General features: G+C 39.3%; 1 protein-coding gene across 1 annotated transcript in view; it reads right to left on the bottom strand.

The window, feature by feature from the left end:
- Positions 1-18,908, bottom strand: part of LOC129732508 (protein sickie-like) — a 477,819-nt gene that overhangs the window by 430,233 nt on the left and 28,678 nt on the right. The window contains exon 2 of the mRNA XM_055693445.1: positions 11,846-11,922. Coding sequence (XP_055549420.1) covers positions 11,846-11,911 — 66 coding nt within the window. The 5' untranslated portion in view covers positions 11,912-11,922. The remainder of the gene's footprint in view (positions 1-11,845; positions 11,923-18,908) is intronic.

The raw sequence follows: 18,908 nt of genomic DNA, 5'->3' as shown, positions 1-18,908 counted from the left end.
GCAGTTGTTTTTTCATAAATCGATATATCTGAATAATGACAAAAGATAGAGAAAAGTTGTCAAGGGATGAATTTGAGAAAACTGTCTGAGCTTTTATAAAAAATATTTAAAAACATATTTAAAAAGTTCAATTTGGGATCCTGTACTGAAAAAAAATTCAAAAACAAAAAGTGACTATAAAAAATCGATCATCACTATTTTTTTAAAACATTTTTTCAGATAGATAATTCAGTTGCCTAAAACTTTTCTGAACAAACCTAAAAAAAATAAAAAACCTAAAAAAATCGATGTAAAGTTGCAAATAAATTACAATTATGTGTTTTATTCGTTCATGTTTTTGTTTGAATTGGTAAAATGAATTACTTGCTTTTTTGTAGCGCAGTACCATAAGCAAAATATTAGATGTTCTCACAACACTAAACTTTGCCGAAGACAGCATGCTGATATCTCTCACATATTGCAACCAGAAAAATCTTAAAATGTAAATAACGATTTTTAATGCCTTCTCATAGAAAACTTTATGTTGCTTGCAATATGTAAGAGATAGAAACATGATGTCTTCTGTAAAGTTTCTTGTTTTGAGATCACCCTATACTTTGCCTAAGACACCAAGCGTCTATCTTTATTTAATGAAAAAGTAAATATTCTATCTCACTTTTAGGAGGATTGATCACCCAGTTTTCTACATCAAAAGATGCGTTTTCAAATATTTTGAAACTTCTCCGAACATATTATACGGTTATAATAAACATTTGTACCACTATTCAATTATTCGCACGATAACAGCAAAATGTAACATTGTGCAACGGTAGAATTTTTTATGTAAACTGCATCCAGAATGATACACAGAATTATGAAAAATATCTTAAATATTGAAGCGTAATAGAAAATCAGTTCAACCTGACATTTTTTCAATGAAATGTTTTATGATGATAAAATCGGGTGAAAAATGTGATAAAATCGGGGGCAGATAAAATCGGGGGCAGATAAAATCGGGTACAGATATAATCGGATGATTACTGTATTACATAAATAACTTAAATAATAAATAACTAAATAATTTTCCTGTGCCGGTCATGTGTAATGACAAGGGCGGCAACCTGCTTACTGATAAACCGACGGTTGCAGCCAGGTGGATAGAGCATTTCCAGGCGCTATTGAACGGTGACGAACCGGATGAGCAGAACAGGAAGACGATGACGATTATGAGTGATGAACAAGCTGTGGAGCCACCAACACAGGATGAGGTGAAAAAGGCAATTAGAGAGCTGAAAAAATCAAGGTCGCTGGGAAGGATAGTATCCCTGCCGAACTTCTAAAAGCGGGAAGCGAGCGGCTGTACTATGCGATCCATCAGACCATACTTAAGATCTGAACGGATGAACAAATACCGAGTGACTGATTGGAAGGCCTCATATGTCCAATCTAAAAAAAGGCCACCGACTGGATTGTAGTAACTATCGAGGCATTACGTTGCTCAACTCTGCGTACAAAGTGCTCTCCCGTATCCTGTTCTCCAGGTTGAGACAGTTGCAGCAGCAAACAGGGCCTTCTACGAACTAAGTTACCAGCTAAGGTGCCGTAGTTTACAAACTCGCACAAAACTAGCGCTGTATAAGACGCTGATACTCCCGGTAGCGCTTTACGGACATGAAGCATGGACGCTGAAGGAAGCTGATCAAGTTCGATCGAGGAAGCTGAGTTATTAAGCTTAAAGTCCTGCAATCGATACTTGGCGGTAAATTAGAAGATGGAGTGTGGCGCAGGTGCATGAATCACGAGTTCTACCAAGTATGCAAACATGCTGACATAGTGAAGGTAATACAGTGTGGCAGGCTTCAGTGGGCTGGACATGTAGCCAGAATGCTAGACGAAAGAGCCATCAAAACTAGCTTCAGCAGAGAACCAGCAAGAGGCCGTCGACTTCGTGGTAGGTCTCTAACTCGGTAGATATGCACGGTGGAATAAGATGCATGATCTGCTGGTGGAGAACGGCTGCCCTAGACAGAAGAAGCTGGACATCTCTAAATCGTTCGGCCCTAGACCGGCGACGGTCCGCCGGCCAATAAAGTAAGTAAAGTAAACCGCTTAACTTGACCGCAGTCGGTTTTTGGCCTTCCTTACGGATAGTCGTTAACATCAAGGTTATCGTCTTTAAAAGGACGGAACCAATCACTGCACGTTGTTTCACTTGGAGCAGCATTTCTGTAAACTTTTTATAACCGTTTTGAGGTCGACGAGATACCAGGGTGCCTTTCTAGGTTTCGTTAGACGAAATTTCATAGTTCACATCAATCTGTGACATCTCAGTACTCGTTAAAAGGCCACTTCTGATAACATTAGTTGTTATACAGTAACAAGGAGTGTTGATAGAGGGGATTCAAACTGTTTCACGCACTACATGCCTGACGGTTACCCCGAAACACACAAATGGAAATTTTTAAAACATTTGCAATTTTCATCCGATTTCAATGGTTTTGCACCAAAAGATTCAGAAACTCATCTACCTTCAAATCACCGTGAGCAGTACTCCAAGAATTATTATCATCCGAAAATCCGGTATACCGAGGAAATCCTGAGGAACTTGATGAATTCAGATTTGTCGAAATCGACTAGCACTTGTCGCTGGCGCCATCTATTAACAAACAGCGAAACTTAGTTGCTCATCTAATAACCTAAAAGAGAAAAAAGTGGCCACACAAAATACAACAAAATCATAAAAATTGAAAAAGGAAGGTTCACAGAAATGATGAATAATTGATCCCGAAATGATACAAATACGGTAACACGAGCGTAGTACAAATATCATTTAAAAAACATATGAAATCTAAAATGACCCAAAAAATTTGAAATGAACTCAAATTAATGGAAAATTACACTGAATGATTCGAAAATGGTCCCCGCCCAAGTAACAATTCTATAGCTACTTGGTTTTCTAACGGTTTTATCACAGCAATGAATATTACCAACGGATTTATGGCGGTTAAACCCGCTGCCAAAAATAGCAAGTCGTAATGAACACAGATAGCTGTCAATAAAACTCTAATAAAACTTCCAATAAAACCGGCAAGAGTCAATGCAATTTTGCTTTATTATTGGTTTTATTATTACTTTCTATTGCCCCTTAAAACCACTCCAGCTTGCTGTCATATAACATAGAAACCAGTTTTATTGCGGTCATTCAAATGCCCAGTTTTAACCTGTCAAACTTGTAAACAAATATATGCAGGCAATGATATACATACAGGTGAGACAAAAGCAGCTGAGTTGGTTTAGTGTGATGCAGAATTCTGTCGCAGTCTCCGTAAGATGTGTGTAAAATGCTTTAGAGCATCTTGCAGCGCATTTGTGAACATTGATGACGTAGAACTCCAAAAATCTAATAAAGTAACACAGCAAACTTAGTACTTTTCGGTAGTTTTTTTTAAATTTTATGGCCAGTTTGTCTTGTTTTGGTTGAAAATAATTTTCTATGTCGTTAAATTATGCGTCCTTAAAAATAAGGTAGGGGCAAGACACTATTGATATATTTCGAAATATATTCAATATTCAATTAAACTAAGTATGTATCGTTGCATTTTTCGTGCACCTCTCTATTTATATCAAAATTTGTCGATTCCTCATTATCGTCGGTGTGATGTCAGATTTTTCATAAAAATAAAGTTGTCTAGGCCTCAGGGATTTACCATATTTTTCTCTAATAATGCAGGCATCCAACCTTTGCCGCACCTTACAACATATATATCATTGAACTAGGCTTATTGCGGCTACGATTAATGCCAACTAATTACCAACCGCGCCATATTGATATTTTTGAAACTTTTTATAATCTTGAAACGAAAATCGAATCGTCGTCTGACTAACAAATAAATTGAATATCCAAAGTTGATTTTGATCTATCTCTGTATTGAAGAACACGGCTAGATTTTTTTTCTGAAAAACTGAGCTGAAACAATCCAATTTAATTTTGCTAACAATGAGATCATTTTTGTAAGCCCGTACTATTTTGATGGCGCATAAATTTTAAGCGCCTATGATCTCAAAATGCACGACAAAATTTCATGCGCATATGCTTGAGAGCTACAAAACCTACCAAAAACCCCTCCTTATTCCTTATCTTTCTACAATATCACCATCAAATAAAATCGATTGCACGATGATAACCAACACAGGTGAAACATTTCTCCCGCGACGAGAGATTTCCTTATTAAAAAAAGTGGCGTGATGTTCTGGTGTGTGTGCAGGAACGGCACAACAAATCAACTTATTACGGTTGCTGTCAAGCAATGAAAAGTTTATTTGGACTTATGCTAATGCAACCAAACTTATTGCGCTCTTAAAGAGGTAATGTCAGTTGCTTATAGTATGCGGTACTCTTTCCATGTGGTTTTAAAGCAGTTTTATTGCCATTCTTATAATTGATTCAATAAGCTTGGCAAGGGTGGGCCACCTGGCTGTAAAGCAAACTTATAGCGGTTATCAGGGAGTTCTGATAGTATTTTTAGTTTTAACAGCAATTTTGCGAAATTGGTCATGAAAACCGCTAGAAGAATGCAATACGACTTAAATTGTTACTTGGGCGTGGCTCTGTGGTTAGTGATGTTGATCGGCTAGCTCTCCCACACAGTTGTGATTTCGAGCTCGATTCCCGATCCGGTCCAGGATCTTTTCGAGCTGGAAATTTTCTCGACTCAGCACTAGGGCACGGTGTATTGTTGTACTTATCCTATACACGCAAAATGTGCCAAAAACAATATCGATAACGAATTCTCTCAACTAATCTAGTTGATCGAGACGCCCACAGGATAGCAATATTGTTGTTGATTTGAAACTAAATCAGAAACGAAACACAAATGATAACTAATTCGCACAGCAATAATTTAAAAGTGTTTTGAAAAATAGTTACGAAAGCAAAAGTGACAAAAAGCTTCACAATTTTGTTTTTCTTTTTTCAAAATATGATTAAAATCGCCTGAGAAGTGACATGAAAAATGTGCAAAAAAAAAAACAAAATTGATACAAAAGTGCGCCCATAAGACAGTGAAAATTTTCACGAAAATGGACCCACACAGAATTGGTAAAAAGGTGACGAAAAAATAAACAAACATTATTATTAGAATGGGCCAAAATTAATATCATAATAATTATAAAATAACTCAGAAACGCAACTAAGAAATTTACTGTATTAGGTTTAGACTGAGGAAAAAATATTAAAACAGAGCCGAAAACAGGAGAATTGATTCAAACGAAATAATTTTTTATCAAAACTAATTTGAATAGTTTAAAAAAATTTATTGTTTCAAAATTAGAATTTCAAGAAACAAACGAAGAACTATGGTATTTCTAAAATAGTTTGCCTCAAAAAATCAATGGTGCTCTTTGTGCCTTCGAATATTAAAAAATTCTTTTTAAAACGGGTTTTCTAGGTTGATTTTTAAACACACATAAACACACTTGTTGACTTGAATATGAATAAGACTTGATTTGTAAACCCAGAAAATGTTTTATGATAATGGCAATAGTCATATGACCAGCTTTTGCGATTTCCAGTTGTACATTAAAATAGTAAAAAAAAAAAACAAAAAGCGTCCTAATAGATTCTCGAATTAAGGAAAAGAATTGTTAAAATAAAAATGTCCAAGCATTTTTAACCTTTCTATGCGGTAAAAATTTGACATCAAGATTTATTTTTTACCACCTAACCTCATTTAACTCATTTTCAAAAGTACATAATCTCTAAAATCTTGATTTCCATTCTACTGTATTTTAGTTTTCCATTGGCCTACAACAATTAAATTCTGCTTAGATAAAATTTAAAAATTTAATCTGCGTTAGGTGTGTTTTCGACTTAGTATTCTCTAAAAAATGTAAAACGACTTTATTTTATACTGTCAAACGTTTCGTCTCCGATCAGTTACATCTTCAGAGGATTTATCAAAGATTAGCGACAAATTTACTTGCTGTGGATGGCGAGTAGTGATGTTATGGAGAGTAATTTGAAGTTGTGTGATTGAACAAATAATCCGGTTCGAAAACATGATAACGTGACTAGATCCACTTATATGAACGCGCCAACATAATTATTAGCCAATACATAATTGTACAAGTTTCTCCAACATAACATCTAAACACTTGAGCTCACATCCTTGCATCTTAAGCCGCAATCTTTCGTAATAAACGCAAGAAGTTATCGCTTCTCCGGAGAAAATCCTCATCAAACAAAGAAAATAAAAGCATAATAAAATTAATAACAATATATCATCCTCGCACATTCGCAAACCCTCGCTCGGAGCGCAAATCCAACCCCTGCAGTAAATATTTTCCTGCCTCTCTCCCGCACTCGCATATGGAGCTGCGATAATAAAATAATTGTCGGCCGGTATGTGTGCATCCCTTTTTTTACGCTCCGTTGATGGAGTGTCTACTTATTTACCAACAACAGTAACAATAGCATCAACATCAACCCGGCTTTCACTCGCCTGGTCAACTCTAGCAGTCACACTGCGGGTAGGATGTGTGCAGAAACGCCAAATAATAACACCCCAAGGCGAAACCCGTGTGTATGTGCGCACCATGTCAGTCCGGAAGTGTTTTGCTCTTCTTGTTCCACCGTCGAAAATTACTAGGACTGCGTTTTTCGGGATCATAACCCTCCCGCCGCGCTGCTAGGCTGCGCTAACGGAACGAAGTGAAAGTCGTCTATGTTTAACTAAGGGGGGAATGGCGAATGCCTGTTGGGTTCTCGTACTCGTCGTGTTGCTCCACACCGGAGGATAATGGAAAATGCGGCTGGCTCACGGTCCCCATCCATTTATTTAGTTCTATCGAGTGGAAAAGGGTAAACACATTCACCGGCTGCCGCATTGAAACCGCCGGCCGGAGTAAAGTGATTAGTCTCGTGGGGCATACACAACCTGGCATGCTTGAATAGGCACCAGGCAACTGAAAGGTTTTTTTCCTCCGCACGGGTATGTGAGTCTTTGTTTGTGCAAATCCAGTGTGGAACATGTAATAAACGCTACTTAGCTCGAATATGTAAACTAGAACTCGACGTTCTGAACACCATCTGTGTTCGCTGAAGAAGAGATTCAACGAACCTACAACCAGTTTTCCGCTTTAAAAGTTAATAAAACAAAAAGCACTCCATCAGCAGCGGGGTCTGCAGATTACCCTGATTAACATTAATTTGTTTTCTTAATCAAAATCTTGTTTACAGTGTTATGTTAGTCCTTTTTCACGTCCCCGAAGTTGCACACCAGCTGTGACACGGGCGACTTTTTTTCTTTCTTTCTTTCTCTTTGTTTCCAGCATCTGATTTTGCAGTTTTTCTTTCGGGAGGGTGGTTGGGCAAGCGGTCGGAAAAAGAATGGCCGTTTGCCACACGAAGTTTCGTGCATTATTCATGATCGATCTAGAAAATCTTCGCTGGACGTTAAAGTTTTCTCATTCTGTTGTTCACAACAAATGTCGTTGTGATTTTCGTCTGATGATAAAAGGAGAAAATAAATACATTTGAAGCTAGCGAAAAGAAATTAAAATTTTCAGATAGCGGGCAGGATTTTCTACAAATGGACTGCCGGAGAAGAAGAATGTAATTTAGATAACTAGCCGAAGATCTAATATTCGAAACAATTTATCTATGTTCTTCAATCGTGACTTTTGAAGATTCTTTCCTGACGTCACGCATCTGGTACATTTCTGCAAATTTATTTCCAACGGCGGCACACGTGGCGAAGTTGACTGTCACTATGAGGAGCTACCTGTTTCGTGGCGCATGTGCCACTATACCGATGCAGCAGCTAGCACGGAGAAAAGAGGACGGTGGTCTCAATCTACATCTGCCTGCACTTAAATGCAAGTCTTTGCTGATTAGCCGTCACTTACACGAGATCGAATCTCTTCCATATTACAATTCTGTCATCAACCAAACTAATCCTTCACCTACAAATCCCACCACAGATCTCCCTTGCCTAAAACAAATTCTAGACAACATTGCTAATTTTCCCTTCCAAATTCGCCAACACCCTTCCGCCGAACTTATCCACCGTTTCTTCGTACAAGGCACAGATAAACCTAAAGGTGGGAATAACAACTCCTACCATCAACTGGCTTCGTGTGTGGAAGAATATTAGTAGTAAAAATCTATTGTCTTCCCAGCGCAGCGCTTTATACATCTACGTGAATCAAAAAATCAACCACAAACAGTTGATCCACACAATGCGACGAGTGGATACCAACGTGTGTACCAATTGCACAGCAGATGTAGTGGAAACCATTCAGCACAAATTTTTCGACTGTTTCAGAGTAAGAAATGCATTCAGATTTCTACAACAAAAATTAATGGAAATGAGTGGCGGTCGCACATTTCGAGCAGAAGAACTTCTCTTTCCTTACTAGAGGGAATTTCTTTAACAACAAAAATAATACTACTAAAGACATTAGTGGTTTATATCACCTTCATTGAAAATTGTAATGATAGGATAGACGTAGACACACTAAGATTCAGTATTGAAGTCGAAGTTTAAATAATTATGTATATAATTTTTAATAACTAGAATCGATAATAAACGTACTTTTAGAAAAAAAAAGCTCTGTGCTGTTGTCTGCTATTTTACATATTTCTATTTGATATCTGAATGTAACTTTCAAAAAATTTACATTCATGTGAGCGGTTTGGTTATTAAATTTCTTGGACATATGAATTTTGACAGTTATGACATGATATTTGCTTTACATCACATAAACATTTAACGAAGTAATAATCGTTAGCGTAGAACTATTTCAACACCTCTCTCTCTCTCTCTCTCTCTCTTTCTCTCTCTCTCTCTCTCTCTCTCTCTCTCTCTCTCTCTCTCTCTCTCTTCTCTCTCTCTCTCTCTCTCTCTCTCTCTCTCTCTCTCGCTATCTCTCTCTCGCTATCTCTCTCTCTCTCTCTCTCTCGCTATCTCTCTCTCGCTATATATCTCTCTCTCTCTCTCGCTATCTCTCTCTCCATCTATCTCTCTCTCTCGCTATCTCCCTATCTCCATCTCTCTCTTTCACTCTCGCTCCGTCTCTACCTCTATTCGTCTCTGTCTTCCTCTTTTTCTATCGTCTTCTCTTCGTCTCATGCTCTCTCCATCTTTTCCTTTCTTTCTCTCTTCCTCTTTTCCTCTCTTCCTCGCTCTCCCGTTCTCAATGTCTTGCTCTCTTTTTTACTTCCTCTCTTCAATTCTTCTTAATGTTTCTCTCGTTGTCCATCTCTCCCTCTTGCATATCCTCCATTTTGTTTTTCATCTCTCGCTTGTTTTCTGCCTGTTTCTCTGAATCTTTCTTTGCCTCTTTCTGTTACTCTTTCTACTTTTTTTTCTTTTACTTTTTTCGTACTAAGTTGTTAATAGAAATTGTTAACAGATTCTGCATTATAAAAGCATAAAAAATCTCAAAAGGAAAGAGATAATTTATTTCTTGATAGCTTTTTAAATAGGTTATCCACACCGTTTTCCACTAGGAGCATTCAACTTCCTGCTATCATTTTCTCTCTTTTTCCGTTTCCCTCTTTCTATCTTTATCTCTCTTCCTCTAACTTTTTTTAATTCTTTTTCCCCTTTTTCTCTCACTCCTTATCTTTTTTTACCTTTGTTTCGTATTGTCTCTGTCTATCTCTCTATTTATTTTCTTCTTTTTAACTTTCTGTTACTCTCTTTCTGTGTGCAAGTAACTTATAAAAGGTTTCTTGATACATATGCCTGAATAATCGTGAATGCTATTAGTAACTGAGGAGTTTACCATATAAAGTTATCGTCTTCGATAGTTTTCTATAAAAAACAAAGGAATTGTAAAACTATGTTACATTTGTTCTAAATGCAGAAAAATAACGCCTGTGAGAGTTTTGTATCATTTTGCTGGTTTATTTTCAATTAATTTGGTTTCATTTTCGCGTTTTTTTTTTTTTTGAAGCATTCAGTATTATTTTTGTCAATTCTCTATCATTTTTTGTAACAATTTTTGTGACATTTTCAAAATGTTTTGCACCATTTTTGTGTTATTTTTAACTCTATCTCTATCTCTCATTATAAAATGTATACCAGGAAATGAAACTCATAAAAGTTTAAGTATCTACTGCTGATAAAATTAAAACAATTCACCCTACAGTAGTAACCCACGCTACTCCATCGCCTGCGCTGTCCGATAGCCTATAATGAATTATGTTCCCACCAAATTCTGCCACCACCATGCCAACGTCCCCCTTTGCAGCAGTACAGTCTATTTGCCAAAAACTTTTCCACCCGAGAACAATTTACCGAATGAAATATTTTACGGTAATTGTTCTTTTCCCGTGCTCACTTTGGAAATTACCTTATCTGAGTAAACAGCCTATCGGACCGCCGGCAAACGCCCAATGGAGCCCCATCTCATTTGTTATTCCGACCACGGGGGCGCGCTCCGTCGGAGCAAGGGCCGGGAGTCTGTCGTAAGTTTTGTTGAGATGGTAAGATTTTTCCCCGCCGCCACCCGCACTCCGAGCGAGTTATTATTTACTCATTATGCAACTGTACAAGAAAACGAACAAAAGTTTTCCCTCATCTCGGGAGCTGCCATGCCACAGTTTTGCAATATCAGCCCGTTTTCTTCGCTGATGCGCCACAGATGCGGTGGGAGGTGGAGAACTTTTACGGCAGTTTCCCGTGAGTATCACTCGAGCCACTAGTTGGGTGTAAATAAATTAGATCCAACATGCAAAACTCCTCTAGCACGAGCCAAAACGACGAACAACGACACTGGATAGAAGACGAAGAAGGCAGAACCACTGCCAAACTAGCTTTTTCCGGTTGCGTGTGTTTGTAGTTTTGCGGCTTTGCGGCGGGGAGGACAGAAAAAGGTGACGGAAGAAGCGAAAGGATACTTAGAGGCGGTGAATGAAATGCGCTTTCCGGCTTCGTTGTCAGACTTTGTTGGCCTACCCGGGGGTGAATTGGATTGTCGCTTGGAGGGGCGTCATCCCGCACTGGGTCAAGAGGGAACATGATTAGACGAATTTGTTGATTCGATTAGATAATTAGGTTAAGGCATTGTTATTTAACATGTTTGCTTGAAGTGATATAGACAAATTCGATTGTTGATAAACTGGATTTGTAGGAAAAAGTTTTGATCGATTTGTTTTATTGCTTTTTCTGTCATGTCAAATCAAACGTAAAAAAGGGTCCGAGAGGATTTATGATGAAACGAAAACTCATTTTAATTCAACGAGTAAACAAACCCAAAGCTCCGTTAACTATCACTACCATAAGGATCCGATTTTGATTCCGTATATAGTCTGGTGCCATTGTTATAGACCAAACCAGCGAGGAAAATGCCTCTAAGTATTATTTCCGCTTTGATGGATTTTTCCTGTTTCAAAAGAAGTCCGATGGTAGCGAACAGGCCAACGACTTCTTCTGCTAAACTTATGAATATTTACTCAATGAGAAGCGGCAAGAATTTTCCACACTGTTTCAAAAGAACGAAAGAATTCTGTGGAGCACGCGGCAAAGTACAGGTGGTTTCTTGTACTCTGCCGCGCGATAGAACTGGAGCGAAAAAACATAAAACTGTCAGCCATTTCGACGAGTATGAAGGGAAGACAAATGTTTCCGCTTCGGGTTTTTTATTCCTGCTCCGCATTGATGCAAATGTACGAACGCTCCAGATACGGAGCTTAAAAGCAAACTTTTGCTAACTACACCTTAAATTTTTCGACCCTCCCCCCTCTCGCAAGCCTCGATAGAAGTTTATTGACTCCATTTGGAGCTCGAAGTGCCTCGACCCGGGGGAAAACCAATTTTCCCCAATGGAATTGCCGGGAATAAATTGTATTCACACTTACCTGTACAGTCTCCTGAGTGGAGTATCTCTGCTGCTTATCGGCCATTATCAATCGTTCCCCAACCATCACTGATCATTCTGGAATTGAATGGAATTGAGGGAAACATGGTTAGAAAATTGAAATTAGAAGGCTTCGCAAGATTTTTATTGAATTTTTAAAATAATTGTTTTGTGCAATTTGCTACAGTTTAAGTTGAACAACGTATTTGAATATTTAACTCTCGTATAATTAATTTTTTCGTCTTTAATCTGTTTTTGTAACACTCGTAACAATGTTTTGATTAATTTCTTTGCGAAAAAAGGCACAATAATTCCAGCAATTTCATTGTTTTCAATTCCAATATATTTTATCATTTTTGGTTTCCCAGTTATGACTTTGAAAATGTATTTTGCTTATCGTTCTACTTGTCTTTGTAGTTGAAAAGAGGTTTGAAAGCATTTTAGTTATATTTCAAACGTCTTTGCGAATAACAACTTTTTCGATTTACCTTTTCGAAAATGTTCGTTAATTCGTTAAGTTTTTTTTGTTTATGATACTGTTGTCTTTCGACGTCATTTTGCTTGTTTTTTCGGTAGATTTTCAGACGAAATTTCATTTGTTATTGTTTCAATCGAAATAATTCGAACAAATTTCTTCCAAGGCCATATATTTTCTTACACTAACTTTCAAGGCCGTATAATTTCTTATAGTGTTATCGAAATCAAGTTTATTAATATTTTCTTTTTTTTATTTACTTTCCTTTTCATTTTAATAATAAATATGATGTTTGACTAACCATTGAGAACAACTATTATTGTATATAATCATATTTTGGATAAACAGTAATTATAACTTGTCCAAAAAAGCATTTTAATTTATTTTTGACGTTTGTTACGCTCTGTTTTCAACTATGAACTATCTTTATCCATTCTTTTCATATTTTGGATCAGGTTTAAGTGCTAGTTTTCTAGTCATTTACGCAAATTTATTTGTGATTATTTGTGATATCTCCCAGATGGTCTCGAGGTACGATGCTGGCCTAACAAGCCAGTCGTCGTAGGTTCGAGTCTCGGCTCGGGAGAGACTGTTAGTGTCAGTAGGATCGTAGCGCTAGCCCCGCAATTGTCCTGTACACTAAATAGTCGGCTGCAAAGTCTGTGTATAAATAAACAGAAGGTCAAGTTCCGAATCGGAATGTAGCACCAAGGCTTTGCTTTTTTTTATTTGTGATTTATTGTTTAATCTACATACTAGCAGAACAGGAACAGTAAGAGGAGATAAATCGGGAATGTAGACAAGCTGTGGATCCACCAAATTTGGACGAGGTGAAAAAATCTTGCAAAGAGCTAAAGAACCACAAAACCACTGTGAAAAACGGCTTACTGACCAAACTTTTGAAAAACGGGAATGTTTCATTCCAGTACCTCAGTAGCTAAGAAGGAACACAGGCTCGACTTTAGCAGCTATCGAATCAAAACCCTCCTCAACTCTGCATATAAAATTTCCTCCCGCATCCTGTTCCATAGATTAGATCCTTTGCTGGAAATCATTGTTCGTGAATATCAGTGGGGTTTTCGAGCGGGACGATCTGCAACATGTTTCAAGAATACAACTTCAATCTATTTCCAAGGCGGCGTACGATTAAGTGAAATGAAACAAGCACTGGCAGATTAAGCATGAATAAAGTTTCCCAGCAAAACTGATAAGGCTGATACGTGAGTCTCTTGACAGTTTCATATCAAGCGTCGGGACAGCTAGGAAATTTACGAGTATTTATTGAAGTGTTAACATACAAGTCAGTCACCCCCTTTTCGGACGCCGTTGTTACGTCTGATGGTCTGGAGCTGGAGGCTTTTACGGCTCTCAGGAAGGAAGCTACGAGAATCGACCTCACCATAAGTACTACGACAACGAAGTGTACTAGCATAGAGCGTGGTAGTCCTATGTGGCGGTGGTGCTTCACTTTCGAAGTGACACGGCAGCAAACAGGGCTTATTACGGATTGCGTAGCTAGCATGGATCCCGCAGCCTACAGAACCGCACGAAATTTGCCATTAACAGGACGCTGATTATCCCGGTGACGCTCTAGGGACATGAATCATGGACGTGGAAGGATACCTTTCGGTGAGTGTTCAGGATCTTCGAGCGTAGATTCCTGCTACCAATACTCGGTGGCAAACAACAAAAAGGAGATTGTGCAGGAGCAAGAATTACGAGCTGTACGCAGTATACAACTGAGGGCTGGCCATGCAGCACGCGAATAAGCGACCGTCAAAGGTAATATTCAGAAAACACCTGGATATTGGCCGACGACTTCGAGACAGACCCTGCAGCTTTTGGGTGTATGCTGTATGTTGGTTGTAAGAGAAGACTGGGGAGAAGCAACCTAAGAACAAGATTTGTGGAGACGTATTTTGGAATAGGATTTCTACGATCTGTCGAAGTCTACAATTTCAACTAACTTCTTCAACAGAAATATCCTTATTTACTTTTCTCTGCGTACCAAGCACCCTTAGTGGTGCAAAGGGGCGGTTTAAAAGATTTCCAATCTGGGCGTCAGCTCGCTTTAGCCTCTACCGGGGTCCAGGTCCGGTTCCTAACGACTTCCTTGATTTCCTTGTAGAGGTTGCGCCCCTGGGTCTGTCTCTACTGCCATGTCATGCTGGATTTCAGTTCAGCGCTTGTTCGCAGGTTTCATTTCCGCTCCTTCAAAGTATGTAACCGACCCACTCCCACTTTCGTTCCCGAATTTATGTTGCTATCGGTTACTGATGGCACCAGTGATGGAGCTTGGTATTTGAGATCCAGTTCGAGGCCACTAGGAAGGAATGATAGCCTTTTTGATCCTTGCATCTAAGTCGCTCTTCCTACCACCGTCTGACGCTTTCTGGCTGCCGAGATATTGGAAGCTTTCGCACTTCTCAACTTATTGGCCTGCTACTGCAAAGTTGGAAAGATTGTCCACGTTTACATACAACGATTTGGTTTTGTTAACGTCGATGTTGCGACCAGCCGCCGAGGAGCATACAAGCAGATCGTCGAGCTTATTCTGCATGTCAAAGCGCCGTTGTACTGGTAATGCAACGTTATCAAACAAATGGAAGTCGTTAAGGTGCACAATAGTGATAGGCTGCCAGTAGCCCACGTTTTGGGACGCGGTCAATTGCACCTATCAGGATCTCGTCGAAAACAATGGAGCAGTAGCGGTGATAATTTACAACCTTGCCTCACACCAGCGACTACCTAAAAGGGTCAAACGAGGTTTCAGGACTGATTTGCGTCTCAAAACGCCCCCAGATCTTCGAGGTTAAGTTGGTCAAAAGGTTTTTCCTAGTCAACGAATAGCAAATTTAGGTACTCTTTGAATTCATTGACCTGCTCTACTACGGAGCGTGACAATCTGGTCCGCACAAGGTCGCCCGGCACGAAATCTTGGTTGCTGCCGTCGTTCGATTTCCTACTGTATTCAATCTACGATAACTTTGAACAGGACTTTGAGAGCAATGCACAGTAGCATGATACCCAATTGTCGCATACAGTCAAATCTTTCTTCTTGGGGATCTTCACTAAGACACCTTGTATCCAGTCGCTCGGAAATGTCACGGTATCCCAGATATTGCAGAATAGTTAATACAGTATTCTTGCGGATATCATGGGATCATCTTTGAGAACAAATGCACTGATATGCGATTGACCCCGGGAGCTTTGATGGATTTCATACAACAGATAGCTGCTTCAATCTCCTGCAGTAAAGGGGCCTCAGAGAAGAAACTGTACGAAGTGCTCAAACCAGCGTTTCAGCTGGTCAGTGAGGTCGGTAAGTAGCTGTCCGGTTGCGTCTTTCACAGACATATTTAGATTCATCCTAGCTTCGGTCAGAAGTCATTAGATATCGCAGAGGAGGCGGATATCATTGGTTGAAGCGGCTCTCTCCTCTTCACGACTCAGAGAATCCGCCCATGCTTGCTTATCCCGTATACAAGAGCGTCTAACTATCCTCCCCAGAGCCGAATACCGTTCACGGGCTTTGTTCTCAGCTCCTCGGGTTTTCGCCTGCTATATCGAGGCTTTTGCTTTTCTATCTTCAGCCAGGTTCCATTTGTGTCCACTATGACTCAGATTATTCCCGCTAGTCTCGATAATGCTGGATCTTCTAATCTATCACTTTCAGATTCATTCCTCTCGGCACAGATCCCGCTAATCAGCAGGTGATGATCAGACGGCGTGTGGGCGCAACGTTTATTCCGAACATCGAAAAGATTTCGTCTCCATTTTCGACAAATGCAGATTGCTGTCGCAGTTGATAAAAAACAGAATGCGATTTTTCTATTACTGGACTTCTCCAAAGCGTTCGACACGATTCCGCATTGGTGTTTGTGTAGCAAACTGTCACCCGACTTCCAGTTCCAGCACTCAGCCGTTGAACTTATTCGATCCTATCTCACAAAAAGGACTCAAACTGTGTTTTGCGGTAAAGTCCACTTGAGTAAACTATCTGTAAGGAGTTCCACAGGGGTTTGTTCTTGGTCCATTACTATTTTCAATGTTCTTCAACGATTTACCCAACGTTCAAAGACACTCCAGTATTTGAGTGTTTGCGGGTAATGTCGTAATAGACGTAGATCAAACCATTTTGGTGATTCCTGTGCATTTTACAACAAAATATGGAGAAACTTTCTTCATGAAGAGTGTGGTAGGTACGTTGGAACATGTTAATCTCTGCATTAAAGCTGCTTAACTCATTTGCGATGTTCAAGAAAGGCAGTTTGAATACCGTTAGAAGAATTCGACTGCAGGAAGGAATCAAGTCGCATCAAGGACCATAAAACCTGATTAAGAGTGGACACGAAATTATTGCAACACCTTCAATTGGTTGTAATTTTTTTCCTGTCCGATGGAAATTACCAAATTTCGAACCTTCTGTTTTTAGAGTGTACTGTTTACATGAATTTTGTTTTGTGAATTTGACAGTTGTGTGTTTTGTTGACGCCAATATGGAAGCTATTTAAGTGAAGGGAGAGCGAAAACTTTGTATGCACTAGGGTGGGGAATCGTTATATGGAAAAAAACAAACTTGATAGCAGAAAGCCAGAACCAAGTTTTTTTGTTCTATTTGGAGCCCCAAACAATCCTAAGTTTATCAGAATTCGATTGGTTTTGTCTCCGCTTGGCGCATTGCATTTCAAATTTGTATGGATATTTGTATGGAAAAACCAACGTTTTTGCATTTTCTATTCTAAAGAGCTCAAAGTGGCTCAAACCATAGGTTTCATGACTTCAAATGGTAGGTTTTTTGATACCTAGTTGTTAGGCCGAAGACATCAAAGAGCTAGTGTATCCCAAAAAATACTAGAGCTGTTCAAAGTTGAGTATGTCGAAATTTATGTTGCAAATCGTTTTTTCTGCCAACACTGCCAGTGTACCGGCGTTAGTCAGATTTCCATCAGAAGTAACCTCTGAAACACGTTGTAGATTCTACCTACGCCTAGAATATTGACCTGAATTTGTTTGTTAGATCCAATTGAGTGTATAAACTCTTACGACAGGTTACTTCTGATGGGAATCTCACTGACACCGGTGCATTGGTAATGTTGGAAGAAAACAAGATTTTCTGCATTTGAATCGACATACCCAACTCTGAACAGCTATAGCCCTTCTTGAGGACATCTTAGCTCTTCAGTGCCTTCTGCATAGTTGTTAGGCATCTAAAAAACTATAATTTAACATAATGTAGTGTGTTATTAGATCATTATTGGGCTCTCTAGAAAGGTAAATGCAAAAAAGTAGGCTTTCCCATATAAATTTGCATACAAATTTGAAATGCAATGCGTTAAGCGGAAACCAAACCAATCGACTTCCGATAAGTTCAGGGTTGTTTGGGGCCCCAAAAGGAACCAAAAAAACTTGGTTCTGGAAAATCGATCATTTTTCCCCACCCTAGTATGCACACATGGCAAATCCGGAGCTTTCCCAGCACGCGTTGAGAAAAATGCTTCACAATTGTAATTTGATCGTCTCAAGAGTTCTTAGAAGGTTCAAGGACAAGTGGACGTTGGATCACAAGAGTGGAGCTGGAAGAAAACCCGGTTCAACAGGCAGAAAAATGGGAAGAAAATTTTAACCTGTCATCCCAACACTTCAATACATCATGTTGCCAAAAGACTTGGAGTTTCGAAATCGTGCGTCCAGAAGATCAAGGTAAGAAGTAGATTACACACGTACAAGGTTCAAAAGTCTTGATGAATGCCATCAGACAACTACCAAAACAAGCGCCAGAAAGCTCGACACAAACCTGTAGACGAAAAATAGTTGCTGTGAGATGGATGATGAAACGTATGTCGGAGCTGACTTCTAACAACTATCAGAACAAATTCTAATACTGCTTTTTCTTTCGCTTCGTCGTTGGCTAGAATCTCTGACAGTGTTCCATTTATACCATACTTCTTCCTTTTTTCCTCCAAGCCTCGACAGTCGATCAATATGTGCCGAACTGTTAATTGCACTCCGCAGTATTGACAGCTTGGGGGTGGGGCCTTTACGATTAGGTGGACATGAGTCGGTCGAGTGTGTCCAATTCGTAGTCGTGTGAGGGTTCGTTGCTCTGATGCACATTTGCGGTCATTAAATTTATAATGTTTCGTCTTGACTTTTCGCAGTTCTGCCTGAGTACGGTGCCATGTTTGTTCCCATGTTGTCCATATTTTTGTTTTTATTCCTTGTATCACATCTACAGAGGGGACAGGTATATTTAAAACCGTGCATTTTCGTCCTTGGTTTGCTAAGAAGTCTGCTTCCTCGTTGCCTGGTATGCCATTGGGATTGGATCCACGGGTGCTTTGATTTTCCACTGAGGAGTGCGTCGAAACAACTTGCTGAGTCGGTTAGTATAATTGCTTCCTCTTGTTCGTGAACCATCGTGACAGCAGTTTTTATGGCGAAAGCTTCTGCTGAGTATACGCTGCAATAATTTGGGAGGGAGAAGCATCGCTTTTCGTGATTGTCAGTTATTCCGGTGCCAAACTCGTCGCCGTCTTTAGATCCGTCAGTGTAGATTTGCTTATGATTTGGGTAATGGTTCGAGATG

This window comes from Wyeomyia smithii, chromosome 3 (genome assembly GCF_029784165.1).
Source record: "Wyeomyia smithii strain HCP4-BCI-WySm-NY-G18 chromosome 3, ASM2978416v1, whole genome shotgun sequence".
Classification (NCBI taxonomy): Eukaryota; Metazoa; Arthropoda; class Insecta; order Diptera; family Culicidae; genus Wyeomyia; species Wyeomyia smithii.
Note: the sequence above shows the minus strand (reverse complement) of the source record. Positions and strands in the feature narration are given on the sequence as shown.